This window comes from Camelus dromedarius, chromosome 29 (assembly GCF_036321535.1).
Source record: "Camelus dromedarius isolate mCamDro1 chromosome 29, mCamDro1.pat, whole genome shotgun sequence".
NCBI lineage: Eukaryota > Metazoa > Chordata > Mammalia > Artiodactyla > Camelidae > Camelus > Camelus dromedarius.
In genome coordinates, this window is record NC_087464.1 from 24,494,671 (window position 1) to 24,516,361 (window position 21,691).

Genomic DNA, 21,691 nt, shown 5'->3' on the forward strand with positions numbered 1-21,691 from the left:
ATAGGGTTGTTTAAAAGGTTAAATATTTAACGTAAGTAATTCATATATAGCATACTGCTCGGTATACACTCAAATACTACTGTTATTAACAATAATATCTACAAAGTGACTCTGACTTGCTTAGAATGCAACACAATGTTTCCTTAAAGACTAACAAACGTTAAACTATGAGAAACGTAACTCCAGATTGGCTAGTTCTACGATGGCCTGCCAGTCCATACGTAAACGGCACACTTTTTGAGCCCTGCTACCAATTTTTCTTATTTTTTTACTTCAGTCTATAGTACTAGAGGACTTAATTAAAAAGGCACCACTGGAGACTTGATTTCTGCTTTTCCAGCAGAAGGCCCAAAGGATGGTTAGGACACAGCTCTGGCACAGAAATGCACTTTCTGAGGCAGGGTTTCCTTTTGTTAGTGGCAGGGTTCTAGGTACTCACTGCTCTTCAGTCTATTTTTAGTTTCTGAAGGAATCTCCATACTGTTTTCCATAATGGCTGCACCAATTTACATTCAAGTCAACAGTGTAGGAGGGCTCCCTTTCGCCACATCCTCTCCAGCATTTATCGTTTGTGGTCTTTCTAATGATGGTCTTTTTAAATGGTGTGATGTGATCTCTCACCATAGCTTTGATTTGCATTTCTCTGACATTGCGCATCTTTTCATGTGCCTGCTGGCCATCTGGATGTCTTCTTTGGAGAAATGTCTATTTAGGTCTTCTGCTCTTTTTTTTTTATTGGGTTGCTTTTTTTTTTTTGATATTAAGCTGTATTAGCTGTTTGAATATTTTGGAAATCAGTCTCAAGGGGATTTTTGAAGGAAAGAAATAAAGATAAAATTAACCAAATATCTACCTTTCAGGAATCAGAAAAATAGGGAAAAAAAAAAAAGATAAACACAGAAACTAATAACATTTGGGGGAAAGGCATCAAATAAAACCAGGAACTGGTTCTATTTTTAAAAAGTCAAAATATTCTCCCTCCTGTGGTCTCATGAAAATGAGTAACTTTTTAAAATACAAACCCCACAACAACATATGGGGAGCTGGCAGACAAGAGACTGCAAAAAGCTTCTGGACAAGGAAAGCAGATGGAGGAATAGTAACTGACATATCGAGGTAGAAAATGCTGCAACTTCCTGTGCTCACAAGTAGGAGGCCAGCCTGTCCTGGTGCCTCTGGAGAATAGCAGAAGAGAGAGAGAGACAGTGAGACGTGAGGTTGACAAGAAGGATTAACACCGTCTGTATTTAGACCACTCAGTTATCCCACCTTTGGGCACAAAACGCCCACAGCCAAGGTACGGCCCACACAGTTAAAAGAAAAATTTCTGCGGTGGAGATATGAGAGCGCCCAGAGAAAAAGACCTCTCAAGTTTACTTCTCTGAGCTGTCTACCTGGTGTGCCTTCACAAGCTCCCCTTCTTGTTGGACTTGGCCACAGTCAGCTGCTATTGCTGCAAACAAACTCTAACCAACAGTCTTCAGAACGGCAATCTGGCAGCAGCATCTTTTTTTAAAAAATAGTTCTGAGTTACAATTTATATACCATGAAGTTTACCATTTAAAGTGCACAATTCACTGGCTTTTGTAGATGCAGGGTTGTGCAACCATCACTAAAATCTAATTTTAGAACATTTTCATCATCCCCTAAAGAAACCCTATACTCACCTGTGGTCACTCCCCCTTCCCTGGACCCACCATTTCCCACACCCTATGTGACTCCCCCCATCCCAGCCCTAGAAAACCATCAATCTACTTTTTTGACTCCATGTATTTGCTTATTCTGGACACTTCATTTCATATATAAGGGGTCATATGGCAGGTGGTCTTTTGTGGCTGACTTGTTCCACTTATCATAACGTTTTTAAGGCTCATCATTCTTCTTCACTGCTGAGTAACACTCCATGTGTGATGTACGGCAGTGTGGTTATCCACTCATCACTGGATAGACATGCAGGCTGTTGCCACTTTCTAGCTATTAGGCATAATTCTGCTGTGAACATTCCCATACAAATTGTTGTGTGGACATATCTTTTCATGTCCCCTGGGTAGATACCTAGGAGTCTAATTGCTCATTCATGTGGTAATTTTATGGTTAGCATTCTGAGGAACTGGCAAACAGTTCAGTGCTGTCTTTTTAAATGACAAGCACAAAGTATAACCTACAATCCAGCAACTAGTAGAATTACTAATTCTAATAGTCTACTCTATAAATAAAGATTTGCAAAAGTTTGTTCCATATAGTACTATCTATAACATCAATTTTTATCCATTAACAATTCATCAAAAAGGGAATCTCTGGATAAATCACAACATATGTATACAATGGATACAATGCAACTATTAAAAAGAATTTCAATTCATCTCTTAGCTTGGATATTATTTCCTGTTGACATCCAGGCCAAGAGCAGGTTAAACAACTCTCCTACAGAATCTTGTCTGCAGCCAAAGAATTTGGCTTTTGTATTAAAATTGCCTGTTTACTTAGATATAAGGTCAAAAACACTTCCTAAAGGATAAGAACTGAAAGGAATGACGGACAAATCTGGCAAAGGAGAAGAAAGAGAAGAAAAGGTGGAGGACAGAATTAACAGGCAAGGAGGCAGCCATGAGCAAAGGCCAGAGGCAGAGGATGAAGGGAACTGAAAACATTCAACACTATCAGAGCTGAAAATGTGGTGAGCGTGCTGACGGGGGGGGGGGGGGGGGGGGGTGGACAGGGACGGAAGCAGGGTGGAGCACTCAGAAATGAAGCTGGATTCATGGAGGCCGGATCATAAAAGGACCCAAGAGGCCTGTTAAAAGAGTTTAGACATTAACCTGACGTTGTTTACTGGAGAGCCACTGAAGGGTGAGAGAAGGCGCTGTGGCCACAGAGAGCAGCCTGGGTTGGAGGAGGGAAAGAATGAGGCAGCAGGCAGTTACACGGCTGCTGGGATGACAAGGAGGAGCATCAGGAAGGAGCATGCGGGTCACGTACAGAGAAATCAGGAAGCAGAACTCACTGGACCTGGTGACTGGACGTGAGGACAGCTGAGATGGAGAAGTCAAGATTAAAAGGCGAGGCTGCAAACGTGAGTGACCTAAGTGGCATCACAGGTCAGTCAGGCATAATGCTGACTTATTTATTATGTTGGAGAAAGTCTGGCAAAAACATGTTTAAAAGAAGAAGAAAGAAAAAAGAGAAAAGGCAAACTGTCAAAAGGCCTGATTCTTTTCTCCTCCTTTTTCCCCCCATCCTCAGCCTGTGATTAGGTAACCATTACAATGGCTGTCCATCACACTCAAATTCAACTCTGAGTGTTCAGCTCCGGAGAGAAAAAGAGCCAACATGCTCGGAATGAACCAGCAAATACTCCCTGAAGTGAGGAGGAGGTGGGGAGCCACGACCCTGGAGTGGGGACGAAACAGGAAACCTGTCTCAGCCACATTCTTTTCTCACATGCTAGCACTTCACCAAGGTGAGTCTGAATAGAAAACTTAAAAGATGATACAATTCTTGTACAGTGTGACCCTTAACAAAAACTTACTTCATCTGGTTCTCAGTGTAGAAATAATGATCTGAGGACGACAATGTCTATTACAAACAGTATGACTTATTTAGGAACCACAGCTTACTCTTCTAGACCCTTAATTTTTCTTACACTTTCCAACATTCTTCAAATAAGGATGCTCTAAAAGGGAGTGAATGTTTCTTTACAACGTTCTGTTCTTCACCTTAATATTAATACACATACTATCACATACAGGCTACATATAGTCTACAGATTTTTAAATAATCCAATTAAATGTCATTTCCTTGGTCAAGGCGTAAAGGAACCAAGACTCAGGCTATACTACAAGTTTTATGAAATCACGTTAAATGGTTATGCTGCAAAGTATGAAAGTTAGCAATCAGAGTGACCCAATTTTCCTACACAATTTCTTTTGTCGTTTCCAAGTTAAAAAGATAAAAAAAAAAAAGAACTGGCTCAGTACTTTGATGGCAGCTAAATCATCTGAACCATCAGAAAGTGGAGAAGTGTGCAGCGTATTCCCGACAGCACGGAGCAAGTCCTCGCAGGATCCCCCCCACACAGCACATGCTCAGTTGACACTTGTCAAATGAGCCTATTTGCTATTCCCAGTTCAGCGGAACTCTAGGATAATCCTGCTTCTATCAAGATTTACCTTGATAAAAATTTGAAAATATAAATAACTGACTTAACAAAACTTACCTGCTACTGTGAGCTTGGCTGTTCTGCTGACAATAGTTCCAAGACTCTCAACAGTGGCCACACACTGATAGTAGCCTTCGTCAGGCTTATTGTGTTTGGAATGCACCACGTTGCTGATGAACAAGGACCCATCTGGGAGAACCTGGCGTCGATCATCTGATACTAAGTTTAAGAAAGTTCCATCCTTTTTCCATTCAATTTTTGGAGAAGGTTCAGAATAGGCTGAACAGTTTAATACAACAGATGAGCCTCTAACTGAGAGTGTGTCCACTGGCTCCACCAGAAAATAAAACGGAGTGAATGTTCGAATGCTGGATCCTACAAAAGTAATAAAGAAAAAGAACAAAGTGAAACAAAACTTTCTTCTACTTCCATAAGAAAAGGTAACATGTCCAAAAACTTACTCCTAAGTGGTTTCCTCTTTAGGTGTGATACATAAGTACAGTCATTTCTCTATGAACGTCTAATAAGTAAAACCTACTTTGTATTAGGAAATCAAAATCTGACCCATTTAGGAAAATATTAGGAAAAAAGACCCTGTTAGCTGAGATAATCCAACCCTGTTAGATGATACGGATTTCTAACAAGTTTTATTTCAAATCCTACAATGGGATTCATAAGTATTTAAATTTTTTGTATTCAAAGTGAAATATTTTTACAGAATGTAAAGGAGGCAGAAAATTACAGTGATTCTTTGTTACTAAGGTATCTCTTCTGTGCTTACCTGCTGTATTTCTCTCATAAACTCACTACACATACACTACGCGTACACCGGCGGAGGAAAGGAACTAACACTCACTGGTTCTAACATTTCCCAACACTCACAATGATAAGCAAATTCCAAGTAGGCTGATCGCCCTTTCCCAGACACCACGCGGGGTTTCAAACCCCATTTGATGAATATGAAACTGATTCTTCAAGTACTGAAACTCTTGAAAGTGAGCTTAGGAGTTTTTCAGAAATAACCTACAGAAATTAGCTTCTTAGTACTATAAAAATTTTTATATTTCATTAATTTACTGGAATTACAGTAAAATCAATCAAAATATAAACCTCAGCGCAGCACAAAATGGTTAAGCAAGAAAAGTCACTTTTATATCTTTTCTATGTTTCGATTATTACACCACTCAAATTAAAACAACTCAGGAATTTAGAAGCGATAAATGCATTAGACTGGCGGTCAAATTATGCATATTACCAATTTAAAATAGTTAATTACATAAATAAAATAAATTTTAAAATTCAAACTTTTTGCCATTTGACAAAAATACAAAATAATTACACCAATGTAAATGTTTTAAGTTTAGCATTCTATCTTGCTTTTGACTTTATTTCATTTAAAAAGTCTGTACCACATCAACCAAGTTCAACAAGAGTATATGTGTTCAAAAAATTATGAAAATTATACTCATATGAAAGTCTACAAATGCCTTTGAAAATCAAGGCACTTCAAAATTTTACCAAAAATACCCACTCTACATTACTTAGATTACAGTATTACTTAAATATTTACATTTACCATCTTTGAACTTCATCCCCTCAGTCAGCAGTGGTGACCTAAGATACTCTTCCTTCACTCAAAACCTCTCAAAGGCTTGCCACTGCCTTTTATACAAAAGCAAACAAACAAAACAAAAGAAGCAGTAAATAAACCCCTTAACTGGCCTCCACTTCACTGTGTGATCTGGCCACTGCCTGCCCTCCAGCCCTCCCCTTGCGTCACTGGCAGCCCCGCATCCTGTAAGGCGTGCTGCACTCCTGGCAGCCTCCCACCACACCTGCTCCCTTCACACAAGCTATTCCCACCCACCTTCCCCGCCAATTCACTCCCAGTCTTCCTGCAAGCTCAGCAAAATGCCACTTTCTCAGAAAAGCTGTCTGTCCCTGAAGCCCAGGCAAGATTAGCTTGTCCTGTTACCAGCAGGCATGGCATACGGTAACCTACCTACACAGCCCTCCAAATGTTCTTAATCTCTGAGTATTTGTAATAACTTGTTAAGGCAGAGAGAGTCCCCAGCTTTCCTGGCTCCTGGTATCCTTATTTCTTCAGTAGTTTTTTCACGAATTCCCTGGGCTAAAAGAATCACCTAACAGTCCTGTTTGTTAGGTTCAAATGAGTGAATAAATACTCACATCTTAACAAGTTAGTATGCTTTTGAAAAAACGACATTCAAATTCTAAAATATTTTTATTTCATTTTTAAATAACCACAACTAGTTATTATGGGACGTGTGCATCCACTGGGCTTCTGCACAGCTTCTCAAACCTTGAAATCCGATTGGACACTGCCATCCACATTTCCTGTTCCACTCTGATTTCTGCATGATACTCGCTTTTTATTACAGCGACTGCCAAAAACCAAACTTCACAAAAGATATCGCGGCAGTGAAATGAAGTCAGCACAGATCAAATGTTGAAACTGTGACCTACCTTGACCTCGAAGTTCACACAGTGTCTAACAGATATGTTTCCGTAACAAGCCTGAAACACTCCTGGAAGTTCACCGAGGTGCCCTGGAGTGCCTCAGGGCACCGTTTGGGAGCTGCAGGCTGACGATCTATCTTTCTGCAGTGCTTTCATTCACCATATTCCCAGTGCCCACCTAGCACAGCAGACAGTATCAATCTTCAGCTTACACAGCCAGATAACTTCTAAAGAATTCCCACTGCTTAAAGTATTAACGAGACCTCAGGCTCCATTTCAGTAGTAGTCAATCAGTACCACTCTCTTCCATAATAAAACTTACTAACTAACAGAGTTTTTGCTAACTTTAATGAGTTTTTAAAAAATTATATGGAAGTGCAAAGAAAGCCAAGAAGAACCAAAATAATTCCGAAGAATAAAGCAAAGGGACTGCACTCATCAGTTTCCAGTATTTATAAAGCTATAGTAATTAAGGCACTGTGTTCTCAAATTGGGAAAAACAGAGCCCACAACAGGCTACAGAGCCCTAGAACAGAGCTGGGTATGTCTGAAAACTTCGTATGTGACAAAGACAGCATTCTGCATCAACTGGGGGAAAGGATGAACTACTCGGTCAACGCTGCTAGGGCAACTAGCTACCCACACGGGAGAAGAGTGAGATACCTGCTCACAACACGTAATAGCAGGCATGTTTCCACGCATCAGACACCGTCCTAAACATTATCCACACACTAACCACTCATGTACTCTTCACTACTGCCCTGTGAGATAGGTACTATTATCATTCTCATTTTAGAGGAGGAAACTGAAGCACAAAGATGTTAATTAACTTGTTTTATTTTTTAGATTCCACATATAAGTGGCATCATACAGTATGAATCTTTCTCTGTCTCACTTCATTTAGCATACACCTCAGGTCGATCCATGTTTTGCAAATGGCAAAATTTCATTTTTTTATGGCTTAGTATTCTATGTAAACATATACCACATCTTTTCTTTATCCATTCATCTGTTGATCAACACTTAGACTGATTTCGTATCTTGGCAATTGTAAATAAAGCTTCTATGAGCACTGGGTGCATGTATCTTTTTGAATTAGAGTTTCAGTTTCCAAAACATATTGTTTCATTACATACATTGTTAAATAAAAATATTCAAGTTTGATAACGTGTATAAGATGACCCCACTTGTATTGTGACATGCACATACACAGGTATATGGGTGTGCACGCATATACTTAAATATACATGCACAGGGGAAAGTCTGGAAGACTAAGCGCTGAAGAGGCAGCAGTTTCCTCCTGGGGAGAGCAGTGGCATTGAGCAGCTGACGGACAGCGTACGGGGGAAGGCTTTTTACTCCACGGATTCCTCTATCGCTTTTAAAAATATGAATTGCTTATACATTCTTCTTGCCGTCTTTCTTTTTTTTTTAGTAACAAAAGAAATTTGTCGTTGGTGGTGAAAAATCCTTTGTTGAGGACAGGAGATTATTTTTCAAAAGATCTACCACCATTAGGTCTTTAACCACTTCTCCTCTGTCACAGTAGAAGGGTTATCAGACACTCACTCTTTGGCTGACTTGGTATAAAAACTGTCCTATGCTTCTCACCGGGGTCCCGATTCCCCATCCACTTATGTTTGCTTAATTTTAGTTTACTACAGCCAGACTCACTGTACAGATTATTCTGAAATAGGCTTAATGATCATATCTTATCTATTCCATGCTCCCAGGTCTCTACGAATTTCTCACTTCTTAATGGAATAGCTCTCACTTCTTGATAGACTATTCCTCACCTTCTGATAGAATATTTCACACTTCCTGATAGAATTTTATCTTATGAAAGGAAAACACCCACGGGGAACTTATTTCAGTTGAAATCTCCCCACCCCCAAATATCAACAAATCATAACACTCACTGGACACTGTGTGTGGCCGATAATTATTCTACATTTTACTGTACCCAGAGTAAAAAAAAGTAATAATAACACAAAGCACATGAAGACTGGCAGAAATAAAATGAAATCTAAGTGTCTTATTGCCCAAAGAGGTTCAAAGGTATTGACAGCAGAAATGTGGGACAGAAGGGTAAACAGATTTGTAAGTATCCTGTATAATGTTATTTATCCTAAGAAAACTCTCTCTTCACTATAAGCTAAAAGACTAACTAGAAGGACTTCGTATTTCTTTTACTCCTTCATGGTACTTTTGACCATCCTATTCCATCCAGTCTCTAAATCCTAAATTCCATCCCTCCTGAGCGCTCAGTGTCCACTATCACCATATATATAGTTCAGTATCTCTTCCTTCTAGTTCTCAATTTATCATCAAAACATTTGAAAATTAGAAAGTTAAAATAACCCAACATTCAAAGAGCTCAATCGACCAAATGCATTTGTGTTACCTGTTAAGAACAGACAACACTTAAGCATTAGCAAATGTTTTCTACCCTGCTTTGCCACATAACAGTTATTGCTTCCAGGTCAGCCCCTCTCTGCCCCGTGCAGCTAAGTCCTCCAAAGACTGAATCTACTGAGCACACAGAACCCCTCTTCTGGGGATTTCAGGTAAGATAACTGATTAGTTATTAATACCGTATGGGTGATTTTAACTGTCTGACAAACACATATGCTTTGGAAAACCTTTATGGTACAGATACAGCAGAAAAACAGCGAATGTCAACTTCTAATCAAAGCTGGATCAGAAATTCTTTTTCAAGATCATAACGTCCTAACAGGGAAATCCAATTTGCTTGTTCTAACTTACAGCATCTACCTTCCCAACCACTCCCCAGAATGAAAAATAAGTGAATTTATTCAATAAACATGTACTATAATAAGAGTGTTTTCCTTTTCTTCAATTTTCAGCCTTCCTCCTCTTCCTCTCCCCACCAAAACACAGCCACAGTGGAAAAAACTTTGGTAAAACGAAGTCGAGCAGGCATGGTTCAGAACCCTAGCTGTGCTATGCTAGCACACTTCTCTCTGTATCCAGTTTTCTCTCCTACAAAACAGGAGAAATAATGGCTTCCTTTCAAGGAGGTTTCTATGAAGATACATGTAAAAAGCACCTACACCTCATTGCTCGGCAGGTCCTCAGTAAATAGTAACCATTCATAGTTGAAAAGCCTACACTATTTCGCCCCAAACTGTCAACATCTAGCATACCTTAGTGTCCACCAGTCACATTTTAGAAACTGTTACGCATAAAATATGGACCTCATTTTTTACTTTTAATCACATTTTGACAATTATATACAAAATAATATTACGTGATCTTAAAACTCATCTTTCTTCTCTGCCTAATCTTTCAACAGCTCCCTTGTATACCTCTTATAAAATCCAAATTCATTACCATTGCACTCAAAAAGGGCTACAGGACCTGGTTCGTGCCGCTCTGCAACCTCATCTTACATCACACTCCCTTTAACGCAATAAACTCTGGCCACACAGTTCAATTTCTAGAACAAGCCGTGTTCTCTCCCTTGTTCAGTCTCTGCATTTGCTGTCTCTCTGCCTGGACACCGGCTCCTCACCCAGTCTTCCGTCACACGGCTAGCTTCCTCTCATCCGTCTTGTTTCAACCCAACTGTCACTTCCCCAGAGGCCTCCTATGACAACTATCTCTTGAAAACGTCTTTTATCCTGACCTAAACGTGCTCTTCTCAGCAATGAACGTTCTGTCTGTTGGCTTCTAAGGCCCATCTTCCCAACTAGAAGGCTAGAAAGTATTAAAATGATCTCCGGTTTGCCACTGCTCCTGGCTGTTTGTACCTGGGTTTGTTTTTGTATTTTGTCTGTTTGTATCTTTTTAGGGTCTTAGAGGTTTGAAGGGTGCCTGGGCCAAGATGGAATTAAATATCAGTGATTCTTAGTGAGTCTGCATAACATCAGATTTCCACTGCTTCTTACAATCAGCCTCATTCTCAAAAATTTTCTACTCAGAGGATTTACAATCTGTCCTTTGTAAAAATGTTTTAGTATCACTTTTTAAAGTGCCATAAATAATTAACATTAATTTTTATAACTTCTACATGATTGGCAAGAAGACTAGGTACAATCTGGTAACCTGCAAACAGTACTAGCAATGTTACGAAGTTATGTAAAAATTCTCTAATTCTTGGAAAATGTATGTTAATAACAGTCCTAGTTAATATTAGCAATATTTATATTTCAGCTCAAAATATGGGGAAAATCTTAATTGGTCATTTTTCATTCTGCTAGATGAGAAAAATCTAAAAATTTTTACATCAACTATATAGAACTTTCATTAACTATATAAACTTTCATGTTATAAGCAATTTTTGTTGTTATTAGTGGTCTGAAGACTGCCCTGAGAGTAAGACATTTCACCTAATACTTGATGCAGAGTTTTCTGAATTTCTGAAACAGGAGATTCTTCAGTTCCACTTCTCCATTTTATACTGAAGAAAATATGAGCTCAACGATACTATAAATGTGAAAGTTAACTTGGAGGTGCAGTCCCAGGCTCTGAGTGCAACACTGTTTTATGCTGTAATTTAATGCTTCTTTGACTGTTAAATAGTGTCACACTTTTTTTTCTACCATGAGCAATACCTTATTAGTATGCTGACTAAACATGTCTTATTACAGTAAATTGTCAAGTTTTTTAAAGACAGGATTATCTTCTTCATAAAACTTCATTAAATATCTCCTTTTCAATCAACTATAGTTACTTTGATTTAATACAAAAATGGATCATTATCTAATTTGAAACACATTCTAAATAACTCTGAACTAGATACGACTATACTTACCGGTATTAAAAGATCGCCTCTACTGAGGATGCTAATGTTTTATCTCAATGCTACAATTACATAGGCTTCCTTTATAGAGAAGCGTGTGTGAGTTTTAAAGAAAGGCAACAACAAGCCCATCTACTGTAGCTGTCAGTCTTCTGTCAGTTTTTTGAAAATCACAATAATAAATCTTCCACTAACTCACTGCCACTTGCAGAGTTGTTGGGTTTTCCCAATCATTTCAATAAGTGATAGTAACCAGAGGAGTGAAACTTTGAAACCAAAACTGTCCTAGAAAACCGAGTTCATCTTACTGGTTTATAAAGTCACCAGAAGAGGTAAAGTAAGAAACTGAGGGTAAGAAACAGCATGATTCAAAACAGAAGACAAGGGAACTGAGACCTAATCCTAACTCTAACAAAATGCAAGAGTATTTCTAAGACAGAATGGAGATTACAGAACTAAGTCTAAAGGTATAACAATAAGAGTTAACACTTATTGAACAAGTACTATGTGCCACGCATTACTCTAGTGCTTTACCTGTATGGATTCTTCAATCCTCCAAACCTAGTGGTAGGAATGATTATTATCCCCATTTACAGTGATAAAACTGAACCACAAAGAGAATAAATAATGCACAAAGTCATGAAGCTAGCTGTGGAGAAAGTGAGATTTGAACCAAGCTAGTCTGGCTCCCCTGTCCCCAACACCATAAACATTAACCCTGCACTATCCAATATAGTAGCCACTTAGTGACATGTGGCTATTGAAAATACAAGATGTGAGTCTCTAAATTAAGGTTTGCTTTAAGTATAAAATATACACCAGATTTAGAAGACTCAGTGTACATACACAAAGAATGCAAAATATCTTACTACTTTTTATACTAATTATATGTTAAAATATTTTGGATATATCTAAATAAAATATTTAAAAATTAATTCCACTTGTTTCTTTTTAATTTTCTAACATGGTACATAGAAAATTTTACATTATGTACGTGGCTTGCACTATATTTCTATTGGTCAGCGTTGCAACAGACTACTCTTCATTAATGCTTTACAACAAGATAAACAAGTTTTTTCTGAAAAAAAAAATAGCTGCATTTGCTTCTACAAAGGGTAAAAAAATTATGAATCATAACAGTAGACACGAGGAATCAAAGCAAAGGCCTTTCTGGCTGTCAAGTATCAACAACTGGTCTACCGTATCTAAACAGTAAAAATTAAAGAATTTTAAGCAACCATCAGCACCCTCTCTTTAACTTCCTCAGAAATGCCTATTTATAAATGAACTTTATAGAAACTTTTAATTAAAATTGTACAAAACAGAAATAGACTCACAGACATAGTAAACAAATTTATGGTTACCAGGGGAATAGGGGGTGGGAAGGGATAAACTGGTAGTTCAAGATTGGAAGTATTAACTACTATATATAAAATAGATTTAAAAAAACAAATTTCGTTTGTATAGCACAGGAAACTATATTCAATATCTTGTAGTAAGCTATAATGAAAGAAAAGATGAAAACGAATATGCATGTGTATGTACAACTGAAACATCATGCTGTACGCCAGAAACTGGCCCTGTAAACCGACTACACTTCAATTTTAAAAATCTGTAGTAATCAACTCTTTACTCATGAATGTTCAAACTACTGGGGGAAAGGTTTCTGGAAAAAGGATCGTCACACAATTCCACAGTGTCATCCACAAAGTGTTACGTATAAAGAAGTGGATGTGCCTTCATGATGGACAGATCCATGGTCACCACCTTAACCGAGGCAGGTCTAGCGGTAGCTATGGGAGTCACTGTTAGCTGCTTGTATGGTCTCTAAAGTACGAGGTGAGTACAACTCTTGACGCTGTGGGCAGGCTGGGGGTGTCAGGAAGGGTCAGAGGTTCGCGGGCAGTGGTCAACACATGAAGCAGTTTCAGTGAGAACAGAAGAGAGCACAAAAAAGGGAAAACAGGATTACTTAGCTACCCTGCGAGCCAGTTAAGACTGGTAACTGTATTTAAAGCGGTTCAAAGAAAAGACTATGATTCTGCAGAGTATAACGGGAAAAGAAAGCAGACACTTAAAACTGGATTCTTCTAGGCAGATGAGTAGAAAGTGACAATGAAGTTAAGAGTTGAAGTCACCAGCAAGTGGTCATCAATAGAATGAGTCTAAGACAGGCGGGAGCGGGAATAAACAGGAGAGACCCAAGGTGGGCAAAATGGTGCCAGCATAATGTGAGCAGCCTGGAAGGGCAGGAGACTGTGGTGAGACCGTGACATTACTTTAATACTGAGTGAGTGATGACAGGGCTAGGGTGCAGCTGTGGAAGCTGATGCCTGAAGTGGCATAAAAGAGACGTCACTGGAGACGAGGAAGTTGAAGCACTGCAAGTACTGGAGACAGTGTCAGAGCCAAGCAGACACGCAAATTATCCAGAACAAGGCGAGACCCGGAACGGACAGGAAGACTGTGAGGCAAGACCTGAAGTTTTCAGTGAATTAAGGCAAACAGTAAGTATACACATGATAGTGAAGAAGAAACAGATAAGTTCAGTGGCCATCTTGAAAATGCAGAAATTTCTATCAGTAACTATTTCACATTTTTGAAAGCTCTTTTCCACTATTCTTCAGTCATCAGCTACGTTCTAGGGAGCTGATGTTGCTCTAAATATCACTAAGAGAGTACTTTTCTCATATGGAAAACAAGTATTACAGATTTTATTCAAGTGTGCCACCATATGTCTACAAATTGTTACCAAGTTCAGCTAAAAAAAATTCTGCATAAAGATGCATTAATTCTTGAACACAAAAAACAAACAGCATATGAATAATGTATTAAAAGCTTTTGCTGTCAGCAGCTTTACTAGCAAAAGCAGTATTTATGAAATCTCACAGGACAATCTAACAACTTAAATATATATAACAGAGAACACAAGACTAAGAATCCTTAATAATGAATCTTACAGCATCAAAGCTATTTTCTGCAAAGAATGTTATGTGTGTACAAGCTCTCGTTGCAAAACAAAGATGTTTCAGAGAGGTCATGTCATAGTCTCACAAGGTCAGTAGACTAGGCTCTAGAATTCTATTCAACAATATTTTAGTGATGAAAATAAACTGAATTCAAAGGTTTGTTAACTCAAGTCTGCATTAGGAAGCTGTTGTGTTAAGTCACAAATTCATATTTCATTCACTCATCTCTTAATCTCTTGATAACACACTTCTGATGTGACATAATCTTGCGGGGAGGAGACCTCTAAAATCCAAGAATGATGTTGATAGTATCAGAAGGATAAGACATGAGCCCCAAAATACTCAAACTGAAGCCATATATACGCATATATATAATAACCAAGCAGCTGTAAATACATTTGTGGGGGTAAAGTAAGACTTTTCTATACTACTGTAATTGCATCTCACCATTTTCACACAGATGTAGAATTAGACTAAAATGAAATGCAAATGGTCTTTAATCATTTTAGAAGATGCTCAACCTGACTCATAATAAGAGAAATGCCAATTAAAACTACACTGAGATACAACTTCTTACCTGTCATAATGGTGAAAATCCAAATGTTGGGAGCAGGAAGGGTACAGCTCAGTGGCAGAGCGCCTGCTTAGCATGCAAGACATCCCGGGTTCAATCCCCAGTACCTCCATTAAAATAAATAAATAAAAACCTAATTACCTCTCCCCACCAAAAGATAGACAGGTAGATAGATAAAATAAAAAATTTAAAATCCAAATGTTTACAACATTACAGGCAAAGGATAGGGCAACAGGTTGACAGGGATGCAAAATGGCACACCCACTGGAAACAGAAGTTTGCAACATCTAGCACAGTTATACATGCATTTACCTTTTGACTTGGCAGCCCCAAGTCTCTGAATCTGTCCCAGTGATACATTGGCCAAAATAAGAAAACAGGTACAAGCAAGACTATTCACTGCAGCACTACTTGCGGAAACAGCCTGGCAACAACCCTGGCATCCATCAAAAAAGGGACACACTGATCAAACTATGGTACACTGACAAAATGATCAATATGGTACTATGCAGTGGGAAGTCCAGACTAGATAAATCCAGGAAGTGTTATCTCAGCAAGGGACAGGTGTGGGAAAGAAGGAATGGGAAAGTGACGGCTGGTGGGGAACAAGGTATCTTTTCATGGGAATGAAAATGTTCCGAAGTTGACGGTGCTACAGCTACACAATTCTGCGAATACACTAAAAACCACTGAACTGTACATTTGAAACAGGTAATGTTATGATATGTAAATTACATCTCAATAAAGTTGTTATTAAAAATTTTTTTAATTATTATGAAAGAAACCAGGACTCCATGGAGAAATGGCTAATTCCAGGTCTGGGGCAGCAAATATAAAAGACGAGTTTGAATCAGCTCATAGTGACAAAAAGTAAGAAGTACTTAAAAAGCCAAAAACAAAACAGACCAAAACCTGAGATGGAGCTATGTCAAAGGGACAAATGAACCAAATAAAAGAGCTTCCAATGTCCAAACAACGAACAAACGAAGCAATAAAATAAAATGGCATCATAGCTCTAACACTCTCACTGCCTTCTTACTGCTTGTTCTCCTTCCCCAGTCTCCTATATCGTTATTTTTTAACTTCACGACTCAAGCTTTTACATCATATTGAGACAATCCTGACTTCATATCAACATAAAACTCTACAATGAAATTCTCTCCATAGACGCTGGTAAATTACAGGTCTGGTGACCTCCATGAGCTGGTTTTTCAGTTTCTGTCTTTAGTTCAGGATCTAGTCAGTGTTCTCTGCACTGCTTTGATTTGAAACAGACTTTTGGACAGCTTCATCCACCTTCGCTATGACAGCAAAAGTATGATGGCCCATTCAAGCCTTCTGCAAATGTCAAGTGTTACCATGCCAGGTAATTTTATTACTATTATGGGTCAAAGCTCAAATTCTACCTTTTCCATGACACTTCTACAGATCAGCATAGCTCTGTGTGTTCTCTCCTCTGAGTAACTCTGAAAATCACTGCTGTGGATGGTGGTGAAGTTCTGGCACTTATCACCTTTAGAACGCAGTAGGCCAGTAGCAAGAAATACAAGATACAAATACATCTTTGTCCTCAAGTTTACAATCCTGTTTGGAAAATAAAACTTACATGTGTATGACCCAGTAAAGGCACTTTTGATTACAAACAACAGAATTACAAGCAAATGGACTTGAGAAAAAAAATTTTAGTAAAGATACAGAGGCAGTCTCATAGTATCACATTTCTGGTGCCAATGTGATGTGAAACCCAACTGCACTTCCCACCCTGAGAGTGCATGAGACTGAATGGAAACTGAGAATGTGAGGCCAAAAGTATTACATTCGAAAGGACCTGAGGTCCTTAGGAGGTACTTCAACACACTGCTATCCAAGAGAAAAATAATGAAAGCCACATATATATGTACCTTTAAATGTCCTAGTAGTCAGGTAAAAATTAAACAGATGAAATAAATTTTTACTATATTTAAAATATAGTAAATATATCTAGAATACATCAAACATATCTAAAGTATCATTTAAGCATGAGATCAATAAAAAGAGTATTAATGCAAAATTCTGCATTTTTTTATACTAAGTCTTTGAAATCAAGTGTATATTTTACATTCACAGGAAACCACAAAACTAGATAACATTTCGAGCCCTCAATAGCTACAAGTAGACAGTGACTACTATACTAAACAGCACAGCTTCAGGAATTCTTAGAATATTTAATAGTCTTTAAATATGGAATATTTACTGCAATACACTATATGCACCTTCCCATGTGTCTTCCCACATGGGAAGAAAAAAATCTTCCCACACTGGAAACAACAAATTCACTGCTTGGTGTATCCAGATTAACTCACTTTTGTGGGGAGGGTATAGCTTAAGCAGTAGAGCACATGCTTAGCATGCATGAAGTCCTGGGTTCAATCCCCAGTACCTGTACCTCCTCTAAAAATAAATAAGTAAACCTAATTACCTCCCTCCACAAAAAAAAAAAAAAAAAAAAAGTTCAGATTAACTCACTTTGGTGCAGACCCAGAATAAAGCTTCTATATAACTGGACTTATAACTGAGCATTTTATAAATTTGTCACTGGTAAGAAAGGTGGTTACTATAATTCTGATATTTTGATTAAATTTAACCCTACTTAGGAACTCACATAGAATGTGTAAGGAAGAACAAATGAAAAATAAAAATGCACTTAGTTTGATTCAATCCCAGACAAGATTTGGGCACATCTAGTCTGTGTAGTTCGTGTAAATTATACAGGAAAGAGTGGATTCCTAACATATCACACCAGGATATTACAGCTTTAGTACTTTTAAGTTCTGGGTACTTAATGCCTAATGTTAGTAAAGTATGTATTTAAATGTTCTGTCTTCCTCACTAGACTGAATGCTCCATAAGGGCAAGGACCATGTTTATCATATTCAATGCTCATCCCCAGAACCTAGACTAGACCCTAGAACAGAGTACGCATAAAGTAAGTTTGTTAAACACCCCCAGTTTCGTGTTATGCAGACCGTTTTCTAGCTCTCTTGAAATAGCGTTCTTTGTATTTGGATTCCTTTTTCATTTTGTGACTCTCAGCAAAACGTCTGTCACAAATTGAGCATGACTTAAATTTACTGAGTCCATAATTTTATCTATACATACCAAGACGTGGAAATTAATTTCTGCTTTTTGCACTACCTCAAAGATCTGAAAACATGGTCTCAGTGGGAGGAAGCAATAAATGTTGTCCCGTTACTTTGTTAAAGGAAATTGAATGAAGCGGAAAACAGATTTTAAAATGTTGGCACACAAATACAAAACCAGATTTTTTTCAAAGCTACCACTGGAAAACCATGTTTGACAAAGGATTACCAGATGTCAAAAAATGGTATTTTTCTTGGGCGCACATAATTCCCAAACACCAATCTTAAAATTCCTTAGCCAGTTAAGCCTGGTTCAAAGCTTTTGACAAGTTTATATTCTGAAAAGGCCCAATTTATGATAAATACAGGGTGACTACATAATTTATTATTCAAACCAGGAAATTTTTGAGAGTGAAAGGGGGCACTAAAAATAATTATACTAGAATAACAGGTACAAACTGCTCCAAGCAAACCAGGACTTAACGGTAACTACATACATGTGACCCTGCTAAAACGCATCTAAAACGGATTCCTGACTACTATTTTGAGAGTCCTCCCTACTTTTATACCAAAGGAATCTGTTTCACTAACCTCGTAAAACAAGACGTCTATTTGACATAAATAAATATGTCCTATGAAAAATTTAAAGCACATATTTTCAAGAACAATTTCATTATAGGTATACTGTGTAAACTGCACTCAATGATAAACAAAATCAATAGAGTAATATACAGATTGCGAATCACACGTCACACAGTTACGGTCAGAATAACTTCCTACTGGTATTTTTTCACATTCAGAATTTAAGTTTTAATTTCTATATGAAAACTATCTCTGTAAGTGTGCACACTTACAAAATATATTCACTCTCATAATTTGAAAAACTAAACTTTTAAGAATGGTATATTCTAAAATGAAACCGACAAAGGCTTGATCTCCAGAATATATAAGCAGCTCATAGGACTCAATAAGAAAAAAATAAACAACCCAATCCAAAAATGGGCAGAAGACCCAAACAAGCAATTCTCCAAGGAAGGCATACAAATGATCAAAAGGCACATGAGAAAATGCTCAATATCACTAATTATCAGAGAAATGCAAATCAAAACTACAATGAGGTATCACCTCACACCAGTCAGAATGGCCGTCATTCAAAAATCCACAAATGACAAATGCTGGAGAGGCTGTGGAGAAAGGGGAACCTTCCTACACTGCTGGTGGGAATGCAGTTTGGTGCAGCCACTGTGGAAAACAGTGTGGAGATTCCTCGAAAGACTAGGAACAGACTTACCGTATGACCCAGGAATCCCACTCCTGGGCTTGTATCCAGAAGGAACCCTACTTCAGGATGACACCTGCACCCCAATGTTCATAGCAGCACTATTTACAATAGCCAAGACATGGAAACAGCCTAAATGTCCATCAACAGGTGATTGGATAAAGCTAAGATGTGGTATATTTATACAATGGAATACTATTCAGCCATAAAAACCGACAACATAACGTCATTTGCAGCAACATGGATGCTCCTGGAGAATGTCATTCTAAGTGAAGCAAACCAGAAAGAGAAAGAAAAATACCATATGAGATCGCTTATATGTGGAATCTAAAAAACAAAAACAAAAACAAAAACAAACAAACAAAAAACAAAGCGTAAATACAAAACAGAAATAGACTCATAGACATAGAATACAAACTTGTGGTTGCCAAGGGGGCAGAGGGTGGGAAGGGATAGAAGGGATTTCAAAATTGTAGAATAGATAAACAAGATTATACTGTATACCACAGGGAAATATACACAAAATCTTATGGTAGCTCACAGAGAAAAAAATGTGACAATGAATATATATATGTTCATGTATAACTGAAAAATTGTGCTGAACACTGGAATTTGACACAACATTGTAAAATGATTAAAATCAATAAAAATATTAAAAAAAAAGAATGGTATATTCTATTCCTTGAAATTTCTTAAACTATGTATATACAGATTCATTTATTAATGTATGTTTTATATGTATTTACACATAAGATATAAATATATACACACAGATACTTTTTTAAAGTATCCATTAGAGAGTAAAAGTTTACACATTCTTTTTTAGAAAGCAACTTGGCAATGTCTATGAAGAGTCAATATGTCAAACTCTTTCTAGTTCCAGAAATAAATCTTAAGTAAATTGCCAGGAAAGAACTTATATAAAAGACATTTATCACACTTAAATGTTCAACATTATAATACTGTTTATGTAAAATTATGGCATACAATGAAACTAGATAGCCATATTGGGTCCAGGTATAAAATAGCATTTGTAACAATATCCTAAATTATGTTTCAAATACATACTCAAACGTTTTTATATGCAGTTTTAAAATATACAATTATATATGCAGAACAAGAAAACTAAAAAAAATTCCAAAATGTTGACCTTAACCATCTGAATTGTGAAGATAAGTGATTTTGGTTCTTTTATTCATTTCTACAGTTTCTAAGATTGTAACAATATTTTCTAAGTTTTCTACAATAAATATACTACTATTCTGAGTATAAAAGTTTAAATTTTACATTTGGTTTCAGAATTGAGTTTTACCAAACATTTAAAGAAGAAATAACATTCTAAACGATCTCATAAAAAACAGAAAAGGAAGGAACATGTCACAAATAATTTTATCAGCATTACCCTGATGCTAAAACCAGACAAAGACAGAATAAGAAAACTACAGATCAAAATTCCTCATTAACATAAAAGGAATAATTTTCAAGAAAATATGAGCAAATAAAATCCAGCAATGTATAAAAAGAATACTAAGTTATGACCAAGTGGGTTTTTATCACAGGAACGTAAGATTGCTCTGATATTCAGAAATCAGTGTAAACCACTAGAATGACAGACTAAAAAGGAAAACTACAGGATCTTACCAACAGATGCAGAAAAGTTCTTGACAAAATTCAACATCTATTCATGACAAAAACTTTCAGCAAACTAGAAATAGAAACTTCCTAACTTGATAAATAGCATCCACAAAAACCCTAAAGCTAACATCAGATTTAATGGTAAAAGACTGAATTGCTCTCCTCCTAAGATCAGGAACAAGTCAAGGATGTCTACACTTACCACTACTATATCGCACTGTTCTAGAAATCCTAGCCAGTGTAATAAGGCAAGAAAAATTAGTAAAAGGCATATAGATCAGAAATTTAAAAGATACCCCTGCATACGTATTAGAATGGCAAGTAGACAAAAGCTGACAATATCAACTACTAGTAAGGATACCAAGCAACTAGAACTCTCATATATTGTTGGAGGGAATACAAAAAAGTACAGCCACTCGAGAACAGTTTGGTAAGTCTCTCATAAAGTTAAACATCTACTACCTAGCCCAGCAATCTCACTCTGGAATATGTACCCTAGAGAAACGAAAACATGTTGACACAAAAACCTGTACATGAATGTTACTAACAGTTTTATTCATAATCCCCACAAACTGAAGACAACCCAGTCATCCCTTACCAGGTGAACAATTAAAGGAATCCACCATACAAGTGATAGAAACTCATAGAACTACACATGCACACACAATTTCATAATAAGTTAATTTAAAATTTTAACTGAATTAATTATC

General features: G+C 37.3%; 1 protein-coding gene across 9 annotated transcripts in view; it reads right to left on the reverse strand.

The window, feature by feature from the left end:
* NEO1 (neogenin 1) overlaps positions 1-21,691 on the reverse strand; it is a 158,089-nt gene that overhangs the window by 108,881 nt on the left and 27,517 nt on the right. For all 9 annotated transcript variants that reach the window (XM_064480726.1, XM_064480725.1, XM_064480724.1 and 6 more), the window contains exon 2: positions 4,217-4,534. In XM_064480726.1, coding sequence (XP_064336796.1) covers positions 4,217-4,534 — 318 coding nt within the window. The remainder of the gene's footprint in view (positions 1-4,216; positions 4,535-21,691) is intronic.